General features: G+C 43.3%; 3 protein-coding genes across 3 annotated transcripts; 2 read left to right on the top strand and 1 right to left on the bottom strand.

Moving 5' to 3' along the window:
* Positions 1 to 269: 269 nt before the first annotated feature.
* Positions 270 to 2688, top strand: LOC135934202 (uncharacterized). The gene has a single exon (XM_065475776.1). It carries the CDS (start codon positions 358 to 360, stop codon positions 1654 to 1656), a length of 1299 nt encoding a protein of 432 aa, XP_065331848.1. The 5' UTR covers positions 270 to 357; the 3' UTR covers positions 1657 to 2688.
* A 776-nt stretch (positions 2689 to 3464) lies between these two features.
* Positions 3465 to 14150, bottom strand: IntS1 (integrator complex subunit 1). The gene is made up of 19 exons (XM_065475764.1): positions 13986 to 14150; positions 13660 to 13858; positions 13297 to 13574; positions 12698 to 13228; positions 11800 to 11990; positions 11329 to 11745; positions 10138 to 10654; positions 9486 to 9979; positions 8946 to 9168; positions 8538 to 8893; positions 7801 to 8344; positions 7456 to 7635; positions 6621 to 7126; positions 6427 to 6556; positions 5930 to 6337; positions 5472 to 5672; positions 5288 to 5412; positions 4009 to 4478; positions 3465 to 3649 (listed from the first exon to the last, which is right to left on the bottom strand). The coding sequence occupies exons 2-19, from the start codon at positions 13823 to 13825 to the stop codon at positions 3534 to 3536; spliced, it is 5853 nt and encodes a 1950-aa protein (XP_065331836.1). The 5' UTR covers positions 13826 to 13858; positions 13986 to 14150; the 3' UTR covers positions 3465 to 3533.
* Positions 14151 to 14431: 281 nt separating this feature from the next.
* On the top strand, positions 14432 to 17354 carry SCOT (Succinyl-CoA:3-ketoacid CoA transferase). Its single transcript, XM_065475771.1, has 10 exons — positions 14432 to 14497; positions 14783 to 14912; positions 14976 to 15069; positions 15470 to 15956; positions 16010 to 16178; positions 16235 to 16352; positions 16413 to 16629; positions 16686 to 16761; positions 16841 to 17011; positions 17066 to 17354. Exons 2-10 carry the CDS (start codon positions 14817 to 14819, stop codon positions 17216 to 17218), a joined length of 1581 nt encoding a protein of 526 aa, XP_065331843.1. The 5' UTR covers positions 14432 to 14497; positions 14783 to 14816; the 3' UTR covers positions 17219 to 17354.
* Positions 17355 to 17365: the final 11 nt, after the last annotated feature.

Raw genomic sequence — 17365 nt, 5'->3', positions numbered from 1 at the left:
TGTATGTATATTTTTTAAAGAACTCTCATTTAGTGGAGTTCAGCACTATAGAGACAACTAAAATTTAAAACAGCTAATGTATCGAATTGTGACACACGAAAGTGTTGAGAGAGAGAGAGAGAGAGAGACGGCTTGCCCCGTGGTTTAGTTACCTTTGCCTCAGGTTCAGGCACCTGCGCGCGCGCTCCGCCCGCCAGTTTGTTAGAGGCTCCGCCCGCCAGTTTGTTAGAGAGACGATAATTACGTAAACAAGCAGTACCTTGAAAATCTTTGGTCTGCTATAAAAGAAGATGCTGGTGGCGGTGCTCGTTTTATTCTAGCTCTGTTTTCGTGCGTGCGAGTGCGCCTGGAAGCACCATGCGTGTACACCTCGTCCTGATGGCACTTTTAGTCGCTGAGGCCGCGGCAAGGCCCACCTTCGGAGCACTGCATCAGTGGTTCTTCGGACCTGCCAGACCGAGCCGCAATGCGCTGCACGCGCCGCATATGCGCCGACAGGCTTTCCCCTCGAGGGGTTACTTGCAACCCCAGCAGCAGCAACTGCAGCGCCAGGTGTGGCACGTTGACACCGTGCCCGCCATGCTTGTGTTCGAGGAGCACATTCCACCCCTCGGGTATGGATCGCCCCCGATGAACTTCGCCCCTGAGCCTCCCAGCGTGCCTGTGCTGCCCGCACCCGTGGAACCTGCCCCTGTGCCGCCTGTTCCAGCTGAGCCTGCACCTGTAGAACCCGCCCCTGTGCTGCCAAATCCTGAGGAAACGACTCCCATCGCCTCTAGCCCTGAAGGGTCCCTACCCCCCGAGAACATTGCTCAAACTGAACCTCCCAGCGTGCCTGTTGATCCGGAACCTGTGGCACCATCCTCTGAACAACCTGTGGAACCATCCCCTGAGCAACCTGTAGAACCCACCCCTGAGCAACCCGTGGAACCTGTTCCTGAACAACCTGTAGAACCTGCTCCTGAGCAACCTGTGGGACCCGCCCCCGAGCAACCCTTGGAACCTGTTCCTGAACAACCTGTCGAACCCTCCCCTGAACAACCTGTAGAACCCGCCCCTGAGCAACCCGTGGAACCTGTTCCTGAACAACCTGTAGAACCTGTTCCTGAACAACCTGTAGAACCTGCTCCTGAACAACCTGTAGAACCCGCCCCTGAGCAACCCGTGGAACCTATTCCTGAACAACCCACCAGTGAGGAAACCGTCCCTGAGCAACCAGCCCCTGAGGAGCCCAGCCCTGTGCCAGACAGCTCACTGTCCCCTTCCGAAATTGGCGAATCGACGGCCATCTACTCTGTGAGCACCGTGGCCCCAACCGAACCGACACCCTCTGCAGAGGTTTCTCCCTCGGCCAGCCCTGACCCGTCACCCCCAACAACTGACCCTCCCGCAGAGCCGGAAGAGTCGGCAACCCAGCAGCTGGGAGCGAGCGGCGTGGAAGTCATCACCGAAATCGACGACTACACCACTTTGAGTAACAAGTACCTGCCACCGCAGATTCAAAAGAGAGACGTCAGCGAGTTGGCGAGCACCGAGAGCCCTCAAGCTCCTGAAGACAACTCAATCAGCGGCTCACCCTCAGAAGGGCGTACCCTCGCCAAGTTTGTCGAGGAATTGCTCGAGCTGCGCGCAAAGCTGAAAGGAACCGCGTGGTAATTTTCTTTGAGTTTTTAAATCCCCATGCCGCAATTCTTAGTTCAAATCATTATGAACACGTATTATTACAGCAATATTTAATTTAGCTCGTTAATTTTGGGAGGTGCCCCAGGCATTTTATGGAAGGTTTTTTGAAGAAAAGGCATTCATTCAGATAAATACCTAGATTGTGGTGGTGAAATGACTATTAAACGAATATCGAGGGATTTTAGATCACGACGTTTAATTTAAGACTGCATTAATTTTCACACTGATTAAGAGCTAAAACCATTCAAATCATGCACTATTCCTTTTGAAAAACCTGCCTGAGACGCCTGCGAGCATCATTTTTTTTTTGTTTACGTACAACAAAAGCACACGTGTTTTTATGCAAATATGTACTGCGAGTGTAAATTCGTTCCACTATTCCGTTTGTTCAGCGTCGACCCTCTCATGCACAATCAGGTGTGTGCATAGATTTTCTTAACGCTGGTTAAACAAATCAGTTGTGAGTTTGATCAACACCGGCCGCTCAGGTGGTTTGGTGAGTCAGTGAGTGCATTGCATCCTGGCGCGAAGGCCCTTGAGGAGAAATGCGGTGACCTTGCACGCGGACAATGAGCCTCGGCGCCAGGTGACGCAACAGCCTGCACGCTTTGCTTTCCTGCTTTCGACCCTGCCGAATAACACGCACGGAGCACGCCTTCTTGCACTTGATGCATTCTCCTCTCTGTGTCTGTTTGGATTAATTAGCGTGGTGACGGCGGCTTTGATCGCAGATAGCAACGCACGACAGGCGCCGCACTTGTGTTTTCAAGTTCAAAAATGTTCGGTTTTGACTCTACTTATACGCGACCTAATAAAAGAGAAAACGATTATACAACGCAAAGAAGTCTCGGCACCTCATTGCTAATACCATTTTTTTGCCATGTATTATTCAATTTCAGAGACAGGTCAGTCAAGAGATTAAGTAGGATTAAAATTATTCATTGCAAAAACGGACGTGGAATCGCTGTAACTGAACAGATAAATAAATCTCAATGTATAAAAATATCACTTCAGATTTTTTACTTGAAAAATACAAACCCAAAGATAACTAATGATGTTGGCTAAAATTTCTTTCGAGAATCATTGTGTTTTCGTCCAACATTAAAAATTTCATTTAACTAGCTCGTGAGAGCATTGTTTTACTCTGCTAATTTCACTACAGATAAAAGAACCCTCGCCATTAAGTGATGAAGAGCTTTTTAAATTAGGTATACTATACCTGTACAAAAACTTTAATGAAATAATACAAAGTAGCAAATGATATAGCAAACCCATTTTTCTATCCAACTGTATTGATAACTAGTACATTGCAAAAAATAATAGTAATAATAGAGGAGTCACGCTAAAGGGGTATTTTAATTTGATGGCTTCAGCCTTCAGCGTTATTTAAAATTAGTACCGCGCGGCGCAAAGTCAAAGTGTGTGTGTCAAGGTGCGCACAAAATAAGAAAAGAAGTGGCGTGCGGGAATCTCATTGCTGCATTTTTTGGAAGCGTGAGCATACAATTTACGTCTAATAGCCTACAAAGATGGGAGGTTTAGATTTATTCTCGTTCATAGATCGCATCTGACTTGTTAAGGGAGAAGGAAGACCGTTAGCTCCGAGATACTATCAATCACGCATTGTTTTTAGCTGCACTTGGCCTCACAACAGCCAAAGCGACGGCCTCTGCTGGAAATTGAATTAGGCCTGTTTCCAAATCGAATCTATCAAATCATCCTATTGTGAGTGTGTTGAATGGACAGTAATGGGGTCTATGAGAATCTCAAAATGCATTACGCTCACAGAAAGCCAGATTTATTATGTTTTAATGTTGTTACCGAAAATAGGTTTTATGACAAAGCATTACTTAACATCCATTCTGCAGCTGCAGGAGAGAAACAGTATGAAGGATCACTGACGTGGTGTCGATTCCCTGCTCAATTCCAAGTTTGCCCAATTTCTTCAGAATGGTCAGTGCGTACTCTTTGAACAGAGAAAAGAGATCAAATGAGTTCGAAATTTCGATTAATATAATATTATATCATGTGAATTGTTATATCATGTAAATTTGTGTGGTTGTGTTAAAATTGAACCGAGGCATTTGAAACGATCAGTAGGGTCTTTCTTTATGCATCTTTTACTTTGGCCATTACTCAGATATTACATAATCCAGTGGAATGGACGACACTCTTCCTAGTTATTAGATATATTTTGAAATTTTCATTGACAAGAGATGCTATAAAGTTAATTGACATTTTACTGTCACTCAGCATCCCATATTATTAACGACCGTGGATTGATGATTCGGCTGGGACTCAAGAGGAATTTTAAATATAATTTACCTTGCGCGCAGACGACGACTTCTGGAATCTTCTCGATGGCTGACGCCTGGATGTCGGGGTTGCTGCTCTCCAGACATTGGATGAAGGTGGTGACGGAGGCAGCGGCGGCGGCTGGATTGTGCCGGAGGTATCTGAGCAGCAGCATGTGCGCCTGGTTGCGGGTGTAAATGCTCGGGTGCAGCAGCAGCCCGGCCAGCACGTCAACGCATCCCTCGAGCACTGCCGGACGGCGGGAAGACGCCTGATCCAGTTCATGCAGCGCCAGTTGCTGCACGTCATCTGTCTGCTGGCGGCCCAAACGGCCCACGATCTGGCCCACCATGGCCGTCGGCGGCTGCTGGGCCTCAGCGGCGCTCACCGCCGCGGCCGCCACCAGCACTTCGGGCTCATCGCCGTCGCGTGCGGGCAGCGACAGTCCGGCCAATAGCGGCTGTAATCCGCTCACATTCGGGTAGGCAGCGTGCAGGTCACTGCGGAAAAAGTTATTTTGTTTGATGTTAGACTGTTGATTCTAACTTTCCCAAGCTTGGTTTTGGAACGTTGCTCAATAAATTTATTTTTTCCGTTCAGCATTCATGGTTTTGTATGACAATTTAACAAGTTGTTAGAGACTTGTTGGTTATTTTTCTATTGAATGTAATTCTTCGCCATCTGAATGAACAAATAGGAAATATAAATGTGATTGGAATAATTTTTTACCAGGCAGATCACAATTTCAACCTTTTTTAAATGTGAGCTTTCGTTTTCGGCAAGCGATCGAACAGAAATATATTAAAGTTCGAGCCGAGCATGGCTCCAAGCAGATGATTTTTACTGCACCTGAGCCAACAAATGTTGTCTGCCTTACCATGAGTATGGAATATAGTGTTTGAAAATATGTTGGAGTATTGAAAATACCACACACTGTTATAACTTAGTAAATAACAAGAATTATTGAAATTTCTCATCATCTTTTATGAACAATGCTGGTTTTACCAGTTAGTTTTAAACGAACTTTGCCGCAAAAAAATAAGAATTTCCATTTTTTCCCATTAAAGCAATAAATTATTGAGTGAAAAATTTCCCCGTTGCTAATAATATTTTTGCTATCAATTTTCTATCCACCTACAACTCAAGTTGAGGTTACCAAAAAATCACGAGGCACATAAAAAATGTAGCAAGAAAGCAAATTTGAGAGAAAAATCTTTTAGAAAATATCAGTGCGGCAAAATTACCAAAAGGTTTTGAACCCAGTTAAAAAATTCTATGCAATATATCAAAAGTGTAGAGAATTACTTACTGCAGTAGCTGGCAGTGGCGTTGAAGGTATTTTAGAGCTCTCTGGGCGTCATAGGACACAAAACTCTGTAGAAGCGCCACGGTTCTGGACAATGCGATCTGCACATCCTTCAATTGGTTGTGTAGCTGAATATAAATAAAAATTGATGAGAAAAACATTTAAATCTTTGTTAAATTGGATTTACCTGGAACATTGCAAAAAACGAGTCAAGGATAAGCTCTAGTGACTGGGCATACTCAGTCTGGAAGATGTGCGGCTGCAACACCTCAAGCAGGCCCAGCACTTGCAAGAAGTAGATCAAATGATTCCTGTGGCGGAAAACACCAGACTCATAATGCACACGACCTTGAAGCGATGCTGCTAACATTGGCAATTGTCGCAAGACCTGAAAGAGTACAACACATGGATTTTTTATTAACAAAAAGGTTAGATTTGTCCATTCTAGCGTTAATTTTGCAATAGTTTCTTTTACACAAATACTGCAATTCAAATGAGAAAATGTTAAATTTGCAGAGCATCAGCAGCAAAAAATCCCAGATGAGATTTTATGATTTTATGTTAAAACAATCCACAGAAAAAGAATTTAAAAATTTTATATTTCTGTGTTATGTTAAAATGCACAAACATATAAATTTTAATTACCAGAAGAGGGTGTGTGGCCGTCATTTTGCGGGCGGCTAGCTCAAATTCTTGACTGCGGCGATTCCATTCCTTAGGTGGGCCTGCAGAGGAAGCCAGAGCGGAGAGCAGCGTGTGAGAGGAAATGTCAAGAGCACAGGCACCAAGATTGGTGCCTTCGATCAGCAGATCCTTTTCGCAATCATTAAGTCCATTGATCAGCACGGGCATGGCAAGGTAGAGCTGCAATAGCAGTTGCTGGCTGACAGCCGCCTTGTCAGCCGACTGGAGACACGCGGCCAAGTGACGCACCATGGGTCGAAGGTACTCAAGGGACAGGCATTGGAGTAACAGGGCTACGCGTCCATCGGACAACTCCTGACCCCCGACGACCAAAGCTTCTTCGAGAACATAGTCAAGCAGAACGCAAGCCTAAAATTTACAATTATAATCAGTAAAATCGCATGGTAAACAATTTTTAAAATTTATCGCTTATGACAAATTCAAATGTGTCAGCTAACCTGCTCCAAACTGAGGCCCAAAATATCATCCCGAACTTGGTGTTTTGAGGGTCTCTTCTCTCGGCCTTGCCAAAGCTTTGGATTTCCGATAAGTGCCCAGAGGAAATCTAGAACTGCGCCTGGATCATAGCTGAAATCAAATACACCCGTCAGTTACAATATTATAATTGACATTTTAAAGCAAATTACGTTACCTGGGGTCTGCCTTCCTCAGCAAGTGGGTCATGCAATTGTGCAGAGTGCTCCAAGTCGAGCCATGGGTCAGCAGGGTGAGCAGATATGGCCTACAGGTAGTGTGTCCACGTCCAAACAGCAGCTGCATCTGCTGTTCGATGGGCACGGTCTCTAGGGTGGCCAGGCTGTCAAGCAGGTGACCAGTACTCTCATTGGTTTGTTGGCAGAGCAGTCGCTGCGTCGCCTCCTCGGCCACGGTGGCCCTGCTCGCTCTGAATTTGGGCTGCTGATCCGTGCTGGCCAGCATGTGCGTCATTGGCGTGTTGGTGCACTTTAGCTGCTCCGCTAATTGCGCCAAGGCCTCTCGGACGGCAGGCTTGGGTCGCGTGGAAACGGCCAGTCGCACCAGCGGCCACAGCAGAAGTGGCCGGGCCAAGGCGTAATGTGCGAACGATGGCCGGTTGCGGATTTCACGTACCACATGGTGCAGAATCGACAGCAGCAAGTCAGAGTCACCTTCACTCAACTACATAATTCATGGATCAATTTGAGTGTCAATTTTGTTTAACTTAAAAATTCTGTGTAAATCAGATTTTTAACATGAACCCTGCGATGATTGTAAAAATGTAACTTCTGCAGCGATTGTTGCAAAATTATCAAAAAAGTGTCGTTGGGGAAAAATGACTCTTCATAACTATGCAAGAAATAAACTATGTAATAATATTAAAGCAATACGCCCAGTGCGATTAATAAAATTTTTTAATGTAAAAATTGTTAATGGTTGAGTTTTTGAAACACAAATTTTGAAATTATTCTTGAAAACGGGAATTATAGAAAACATTTTCTTGTACCTACCTCATTGCAAACTGTTTTATGGATCAGGGAAAACGCTGCTCTGGCTTCATGACCATCTTCTGAAAACAATGAAGGCAGCAGCGCGCTCATGGCCTTAGGCTCTGGAGCCTTTTCTGTTTGCAGCGGTAAAGGCCGGCGCACGACAATCTCAGGCGATTCAGGGAGCTCTTCAGGTTGTGCCTTTTTAAAAATAACAAATCGCACAGATAAAAACCAGCAAAAATTAAGCATTTCCGTTAAAGTAAGAATAGTGTTGCTCTAATTGATATTATGGTTTGCAATACAATGTTTTTAAATGGGAGCAATGCTTATTCAGCGATACTTTAATTTATATTACTCTCTCACCTGATTTGAAGGATCAAGAAAATGAAGGAATGTGTGCCCATTTTTAGCGCCAAGGTAATGCTGCACCCTGACCAGCTGCACCATGTATGAACGGTCCTGGAGGGCTTCGGCCACGGCTTGTGGCTCATGGTCCACCGCGCGATCCAAAGTGGCTAGCAACTTGCTCATGTTTGAAGGCGGAATGCCAAAGTTTTGAGCAAACAGCAGCAGTTGCGGCGGCTCCAGGTCAGCGAGTGCTGCCTCCGCAAGACCAGGTGCTTCTGACTGAATCATTTTTAGTTTGAGCCAGTCAGGGAACAACACTGCCTCTTCGAAAGTATCTGTGAGTCGGCCTCTAGGTCTCTCGGTGCCAAGCCAGATTTCGTGCAGCTGTTTGAAGAGGTGGTGATGCCGGCCCTGGCCGTAGGTCAGCAGTAGAACTGACGCATGCACCACCAAGATGTGAAGATAGCACTCCTCTGTTGGCCACTCCACAAGGATGTGATCCTGGTTGTGCGACCACGCGTATGACTCACGACGCGGAACACGAGATGTAGTGATATGGCTGAAAGTTTGATTTCATAAATTAAAATTAATCTTGTTCTTTCCATTGTTACCATTCTTAGAACCAAAATTTTAAAACCAAATTTATTTAATAGTAAGTCGTTTAACAAGTCTTTTTTAACAAATTGACAAAAGAAAGGAATGTTGAAGTGACAAAAAATTTAAAGATTAGGTGGTCAATTATATTTTCTCACTTGATGAATATTTCCATGAGGTGCGCGAGTGAGCTATGCGCCTCGTCACAATCCTGCTGTCCTTTTGAGGGTAGCAGCATGTGGGTGATGATGTTCCTTTCAACCACCACAGTGGCCATGTCCACCGTGAGATCAGCTAGACATTGCTGATCAGCATCCTTGACAGCGTGCTCAGCCAAGAAACGCAGGTAGCAGCGCAAAGTGCTGATGTCATTCTCGGAGAGGCACGCCTGCCTCAAAGCTACGATAATATTGGATTTGAGGTTTGAGAAGTGTGGAAGGCTTGGCAGCCGATCCAGCACCCAGTTGTTTGAGTTGACCTCATCTTCATCCTCGTCCAATAGCAGTCTGAGAGCCTGAAAATGAGGATCTTAGCAACAAATTTTGATCTTTAACAAGGACACAGACCTTGATAGCTTGGTGCCTGTTGCACGCCTGATGCGACCCCAGCCTTCCCATGAAGTATACAAGAACTTCGAGACACTGTGCTAAACTTTCTGGACTGTCTTTAACCGCTAGCATATTTTTTAGATGGTTCACAAGTTGCTGGTGCTTTTGCTGCCTTGAATGCTCGGCCATTGGAACCAGATCACTGAGCAGGAACTCGCACAAGCATTGCACAGGAAGGTGGCTGCAACCAAAATGTTAGATCACATCTTTTAACTTCCTCATGAAGTACCCAAAATTAAGTGAGCAAGTTTATGAAGTTAAGCCTGCTACAGTACATACTCTCTAATTTTTTTATTAATTTTAAATTTCTAAACTCGTTTGAATGAATTTTTTAACGACAGATCAAAATTGTAATTTTACTCCATATTTCGCGGGAATAGAGCTTCATCTAGCCATATTCTGTTCTGCAACCATTTAAAATTGAATTTGTACAGACTCTCTCAGGCTAACATACAGCAGTTGAGATAAAACTTCAATAAATGAAATATTTGAGCTTACCAAAGGGAGCCATCAGAGGAGTTGACGAGATCGGCAAGCCAGGGCATCGCTTGGGACGTTCCTTGGCGCTGAATAACATCAAGAAGAAAGTCAGGGCTTCTGCACCTGCACAGGCGGTGGCCGAGATGCAGTACATCATTAAGAGACTGAAGCTCAGCGAGTGACGCAGGCGGTGGTCTTCTGGCAGGCCCAATAGGATCAAATACAGTCAGAGTTTGCAAAAAATGCGAGCTCTGCTCGGTAATGACTCGGCTGGGCTTTTCTTGTTCGGCCAGAAGTGCTTCGTATTCTAGCATTTGCCTACGCTCGATTTCTATCATATGCGCTTCCTTGGCCAGGTCCTCATCCTTGAGAGCCATTGTTGGTGGGGGGTAGTGAAAGGTGTTGGTGATGCACATCTCCATTAAGGCTCGCAGTGTAGCGTGTTTTCCCCATCCAACGGCTCCTACAGTGGTTGGATTGAAAGCAGCCAACACCACCGCAAGTGACCAGGCCTGCACAACACGAGATAAACATATCTTTTTATTTTTATTAGGTTACACAGAAATAGAAAGCGATTTTTATCGCTTATGATGAAGAATAAATCGATTCCATAAATAAAAACATACAAGTGAATTTAATGAAATGTTAAAGTTAACGGTAGTTTATTTACCTTCCAGTAAGAGTTCAAGATCGCCAGTTTAGGTGGGCTGTAACTTGACGAAAAGTTGTAGTGTTGCGGGTGTTTGTATTTGCATAGCTTGAACAGCGTCGGGAGCAGCTCAACTTTATCGACGTGCAAAGGATTTAAATGTTCGTTGGCAATGAGTGCCGCACGTCTTACAATGCGCTCCATGACGTCTATTAGGTTGGGGATGGTGATGGGATTCTCGTTGGACATGCCAATCATGCACATCACTATCAGAGTTTTCTGCAAAACAGGCACATCCGATGCCAACCGATACATGGTGCCTCTGTCGCTTTCCGGAGGCCAGTTGTCTTTGTTGTGGTACTGGTCGCTCGACTCAAGGAAAAACACTTTTTTCATTACTTGAGTGTACGTTTCCTCACTTGGGCGGTACATTTTAACGACGGTGTCTCGCAGCCAGTAGGCTGCGTCTTGCTGCACTTTGGCCACCAAGTTCTGGAAGTTGATTAAATTGCTGACGCTCGTTTCACGCGTGTCTCCCCTAAAATTGATATATTTTTAAGCCATGGAATGGATGTTTGGAATTAATTTGGCATGGTAGCATAAGGTTGAAATAAGAAAGTCACAAAAAGTGTCCATTTTTCAAATCCAATTTACAATTATTTTTCCAAGGCAAAAATAAAACGTGGAAAGCAATGAAAGAACAAAAGTAAAATTTAGAGTGTAAAATTAATAATTTACCAAGACGTTTTCATAATTTTAAGCTGAAATTTGACGCTGCTTTCTCGGCGTCTGGAGAGCTTTCTATTTTTCCATCCTGTTTTAGTAAAATTTCAGTTACAGGCTTCAGCATTAATTTATGAGCTTCGTTCCCCCTATGAGGATTGTGGATAACAACATGCAGCCCAAACTTGTAAAGCAGGACATATCTTTAGAAAATATGAAAAAATAAAAAGCTCGCTGTACACCGAGGAAGCTACTTGTAATTTCAAACGAACATATCATTGTTTAAATTTGTTAGATAACCCTGGTTAAAAATCATCAAAAAGAAAATTTCATCAGTATAAGATTCAGCAAGTAAGATATTTAGTGAACTCAAACATTATTAAATAAACTAAACATTATAACATTATCGATAAACTCAATTATTGTATGATCTTAAGAAAACTAAAAACCGTGAAAATTCATAATTTAATTATAATTGGGACAGCATACCTGGCCAACAAAGAAGCAGATTCCTTAACTTGAAGAGTAATGCTGAGCAGGATGGTAAGACAGACAATATCTGGTATGGCATTTAGCATTCGTTCTTTGGAGCCAGATTCCCTGAAGTTTGGATCTGTGCTGCGATCCTGCAATAGGGCGCGGCAGAAGGCGATCACATTCAATTTTTCCCGCACGTTGCGGAACATCTCGCGAAGAAAGTTGCGCATCGCTTTTAAATAGTCTTCTTTGTGGATGAGTAACTCATGAAATACTTCTGCCAGCATTCCAGAAGACTGATCTTGATTTATACTAAATATTGTGGACAAAACCTGCATGTTGTTTTGGTTGCGCGTGCTAGACAACTCATTGTAAACCACCAGCTTGAGCAGCAAGCCCAGGTTGCCTGCGTAAGCGGCGATCAGCTCCCTATAAATGACAGTGCAATTAGAATATAGATGCTTGAAGATTTTATTCCCTTACCTGATACACATGAGGAAACAGTTGAGGATTGGCTTTGACTTGCATTTTAACTTGACAATATGTCCCACAATATCAGTGTCTTCTGAGCTTGTGCAGTTGGCGCAAATGCTGAGGAGAAGATCCTGGCTTGGTTTCAAAAGTTTTGGGCTCTGTAGCCATCCATCCAACTTTTGAATTGCTGCCAACCTGATCTAAAATTTTCAAGTGACTTTTAGTGCATTAAAATAATATTAGAATGTTTATTAGGCACCTACAACATGAAATTTACCATATTACAAAGTGGATTGAATTCACCAGTTGCGTAAGCCCTTATTGTTCAAAGCCGCCAGCAAATAATAGTGCCACCGTATACTTTCAATTTTAAGGCACTTGCGCTGCGATTTCAGACTCAATCCTTCCACTGTGCATTGTTTACTTAATATGTTTTCTTAAGACGTGCTGAATACAAAAATTGGTTATCGCCTTAGAATCGTGAAAAACTTTTTTTGGAATACAAAATCTTTTCTGACGTTTCTACAACGAATGGACGAACTGATTTTTGTTTTCAGCACGTCTGAAATTATTCTAGAGGCAGAATGCACAGCAGCAGGATTAAGTTCAAAATTATTGCGGAAGTTCATAAAAATGGAAAGAAACCACCAGTATTGCTGGATTCCAATACTAAGAGCTTACACAACAGATGAATTGGAAAACATTTTACATTTTTAGTGGCTTGAAATAACGTAATACTACTATTTTTATAATTAGACCTTCTTCATCATCAAATTTTTGTAATAAAAAATAAGTAAAAAATTTAGTTGCTTGAATTTTAAAATAGAAATGTTAAAGGTAGGTTTTGAGTTTCGAGATTTGAATAATCTTCCGGTAAATGAAAAGGGACTTTGAGGTTGAAACTCACGCCCTGCAGTCCACTTGCGGTGATCATCAGCTTGGCCAAATTTTTATAGTTAGGGTCCAGACCTGGTCGATTGGCCATGCAATCCTTTACATAGCTTACGATCACGCTTTCAATAGCTTCTTTCTTGTACCGCTCCATGGGTAGACCTGTGTCAATTGCCTCGATGGCTGCCCCCCTGCGTGCGTTGCCTGCATCTTCCTCGCGTGCAGGTGAGTCACAGTGTCCAGCAGACACTTCAGGAGTAATTTCAGAAGACATTGCAGGCACTTCAGGAGGCACGATACTTCTGGTGGGCTTTTTAGTGCCAAACGACAAGCAAATGTTTTCTACAAGAGGCCGAGCTTCCTCCAGGTCAACCCACTGCCGGTCCCCAGCTGAGTCTTCAGCATAAACTCGAGCCAGAAGTTCAGGCCAGGATGTCTGATGCTGAAGTGCCTTCATTAGAAGATAGCAGATCCCCGTGGTCGTTTGGCTCCTCATCCCCTTTGTACAAAGAGCGAGACACAGCAAAGGAATCTCTGGAGTTAGAAGCTGAAATCATTGAGAAATTTTATTGTTTTTCCCTTCAACTTGTTAACTGTTCAAAAATTAATACACACTTTTGGCCACTGTTTTCCGATTAACAGCAGTGAAAGCATAAGGATTTTGTCCACTTTGCCTCTCCTCAGGAGCAACAGACCACCACACAAGAGACCGCGTGCCCTATTTGCATCATCATCTTCCATAGCCTGACTGATTGATGCCACTAAATCAGCAGGGTCGCATTCAATCGCATGTGAGTCCCACGCATCTTCGCTTTTTGCTGCTGCATCTAGTTTTGGCTTCTTATTTAGAGGCATTGAAACCGAAACTGAGGGGTCTCTCTTCCTCTCGACTCCTGAAATTTTTCCAAAATGTTTTAGTATTGGGTAACTCTGTAGATAATGCGATCGTAGCGCCCATAGAGGAAGCAAATAATTTACCTTGACCGGATGAGCTGGGGCCTACCTTTGGAGGCATACCGGGCCGTTTTGATTCGGTCAGATCAGGTCGAGATCCTTTAGAACCTAGTGCAATGAAGTTTGCAGGATGTTGAGGGGCTTTGCTCTTGCCCCCACGACCTGGTCCTGATTTCCCACGATGATCCATTTTGATGTGGCCGTTTATTCAGACAAAGTTACACTATAATAAAAAAATTAAACTTGAACATGATTTAAAGAACTAATGCTGCAGTTTTAAATTTTCTTTAAGGGAAAGCGGAAAGCGCTTTCATGTATCTAGCTTTAGAATGTGTTCATCATAAGCGTACCACCATATTACACGAAAACCATGGAATAAATCGAATATGTAAATCGGATTTCGATTCGTAACCTCCCCAGGCTCTCGTTTCACTGCATTGCTGATCGCTGCAATGTCTAAGGGTCCTGAACCAGGTGATGGTCTGGCGGTGGTTCAGTCAGGGTCTGGTCAGGGTTCAGTTAAGTTGATATTGTTGATGTTGACAAAAGGTACATAGACGAGTTGTTGAAAATGGATGATGGGTGTGCGGAAAGGAGAACAGTACTTGAGTGGAAAAATTGATCAAAAGCAATCCAGCAATCAAATTGAATCAAAAGAAAAACTTTAAATAAAACAAAAACCGATTAAAAATCAACAACTAGAGTAAAATATATAACATTTTCACAATGGTAGTAATTTAGTTTTATCTCCTCAATGCACATAGATTTCAACACAATATTGCAGAAAAAGGGGCGAGTCAGTGAGGTTTGTTGGGAGTCGGGAGAAGGAGGAGGATTTTGAAGACGTGCGAATCAAAAGAACGTACGTAAAAATAAAGTATAGATACATACAGATTCGTATATCTACAACTCAACTCACTCGTGTGCTTTTGCTTTTTAACTCGCCCGCGCGGCTGAGGACGATGATGTAAATTATAGCCGGTCGTCCTTGACAATAAATTGTGACCGCACGAGGCGCAGTTAGTTTGCAAAACACGAAAGCCTGAAGTGCAAACACGGACCGAATAACCCCACTCACGCGACAATTTTTCGCTGAGATCGACAAGACAAGTCCCTCTTATCGAAAATTTGGAACCTAAAATTTTAGTCTCCTCCAGAAGTTGCCGAAAAAATCACGGAAAATGAGCGCTTTGCACGTCAAGGGTATGTTTTACATCTTGTCCACTAGCCGTCATTTTAGCAGGCGACTCAACATTCTGTACCCTAGCACTACGAGGGTGAGTGAAACTTTACTATTTTGTGGTTTAATTTTTATTCTGAATACCACTCTCTGACTGCAGTTTTTCTCGACGAACAATAAAGATGGCAAGGTCTACCCATCAGCATTAGAGGCTGTCAAAGACATTCCCAATGGAGCAACCCTGCTTGTAGGAGGTTTGAACTATTCTTGCATTGGGATCCTTTTATTAATAATTCTATGCGATCTTAAAAGAGGAACACACACAGTTTTAATCTGTACAATTTTCACTATGGCTAACCACTGAGGATTAATTTTCCACACTGAGGGGAGCCATTTAGTATTTCTTAAATTGAAAAGGAACACCGAGTGTTTATTTTAACTAAGGGGCAACTTATCAGAATCACAATCTTCAATAATTTCAATACTGTTAATAACATACTTCACTACCAATCAGCTCATCTCAATCAAGATTAATTTGATGATTAGAAACATGTAAACATCCAACACTATTTCGGGACATATATGCATAATATAGGATACTTAAAATATAAATTGTCAGTGAAATCTTAATAAGTGAGACAAACAACTTCTTAGGGTTTGGACTTTGTGGCATCCCTGAAAACTTGATCAATGGTCTGCTGTCAACTGGGGTCAATGGCCTCACAGTGGCCAGCAACAACGCCGGCGTGGACAACTTTGGACTGGGTCTGCTTCTTCAGAAAAAACAGATCAGCAAAATGATCGCGTCATACGTGGGTGAAAACGCTGAATTCGAAAGGCAGTACCTGAGTGGCGAACTAGAGGTTGAACTTACTCCACAAGGCACCCTGGCAGAGAAGATCAGGGCCGGTGGAGCAGGCATTCCAGCTTTTTTCACTCCCACTGGCTTTGGAACTCTCGTATCAGAGGGTGGAGCGCCACTGAAGTACGCACCTGGTGGCTCGAAAGTTGAGAAGGCCAGCTGTGGGAAGGAGGTGCGTGAATATGATGGCAGAAATTTTATCCTCGAAGAAGCCATCACTGGAGATTTTTCGCTTGTCAAGGCGTGGAAGGCTGACAAGGCTGGAAATCTCGTCTTCAGGTAATTTGACATGGAAATATAAGGATTGGTCTATCAAGAATTCGTTAATCCAGAAATACAGCACAAAATTTCAACCCTGCTGTTTGCAAGGCAGGAAAAATTACAATTGCCGAGGCTGAAGAAATTGTGGAGATAGGAGAATTAGATCCAAATCAAATTCACGTCCCAGGCGTTTATGTCCAGCGAGTTGTCAAAGGAGAAAACTATGAAAAGAGAATAGAGGCAAAGATTTAATTTGAAATCTATGTTTTTTTCTCATTATTGTATATCCATTTCAGAGACTCACTTTGAAAAAGGCAGCTGGCAGCAAAAGCTCTGCCAAGTCCAATCCAGCCACTGCTCACAGAGAGAGAATTGTCCGTAGAGCAGCCCTTGAGTTCAAGGATGGAATGTATGGTTAGTTTTTACTGCAGAAATCAGTGCAGGCAAAAAATAAATAAGTCTTTGCCCCAACAGCCAATCTTGGAATTGGAATGCCCATGCTTGCCAGCAACTACATCCCCCGAGGCGTCAAGGTCACATTGCAGAGCGAGAACGGCATCCTAGGCCTTGGACCTTTCCCTGAGCCTGGCCAACAAGACCCTGACCTGATTAACGCAGGCAAAGAAACTGTGACAACACTTCCCGGAGCAGCATTTTTCTCAAGTGACGAGAGCTTCGCCATGATCAGAGGGTTAGCATTGCACGAAAGAAAATTTTTGCACCAGTGTTTATCTTTTAAACTTGCAGAGGACATGTGAACCTCACAATTTTGGGCGCCATGCAAGTTTCTCAGCGTGGAGACTTGGCCAACTGGATGATTCCGGTATTATTTAACTTTCTAACTTATGAAGTCTTTTTGAATTTTCATGTACTCATAATTAATTTATTCAACCTATGACCAGGGCAAGCTTGTGAAAGGTATGGGAGGTGCGATGGATCTGGTTTCTGCTCCTGGCACAAAGGTCGTCGTTACTATGGAGCACACAGCTAAAGGTGGGGCACACAAAATCTTGGAGCTGTGTGCTCTTCCGCTGACAGGACAACAGTGTGTTGATACAATCATCACAGATCTTGTAAAAATAATTTGGAACCTTTCCAAAACCTGCACTTAACATAAAATATTCCAGTGTGTCTTCCAAGTTGATAAAGAGGCCGCAGAACTGGAGTTGACCGAGATTGCCGATGGCGTAACAGTTGAACAGATAATTGCTGCCACAGGATGTACGTTCCGAGTTGCCAGTGAACTCAAACCAATGGCTCAGGTTGAGCTTGACGAATGAAACTACTAGTTTCAAGGCAGATTAATATTTTTCTAATTTGTTTACATTAATCTGGTTAATTTTATCGTCTGTTACGCATTGCTTTGTGTGTATGGAATTAAATTGTTTTCTAAATAAAGCTGTGAAAGTTCAAAAATGTTTTTCATT

This window comes from Cloeon dipterum, chromosome 1 (genome assembly GCF_949628265.1).
Source record: "Cloeon dipterum chromosome 1, ieCloDipt1.1, whole genome shotgun sequence".
Taxonomy (NCBI): Eukaryota; Metazoa; Arthropoda; class Insecta; order Ephemeroptera; family Baetidae; genus Cloeon; species Cloeon dipterum.
The sequence above is the reverse complement of the archived record's forward strand: the minus strand, read 5'-3'. Positions and strand labels throughout refer to the sequence as shown.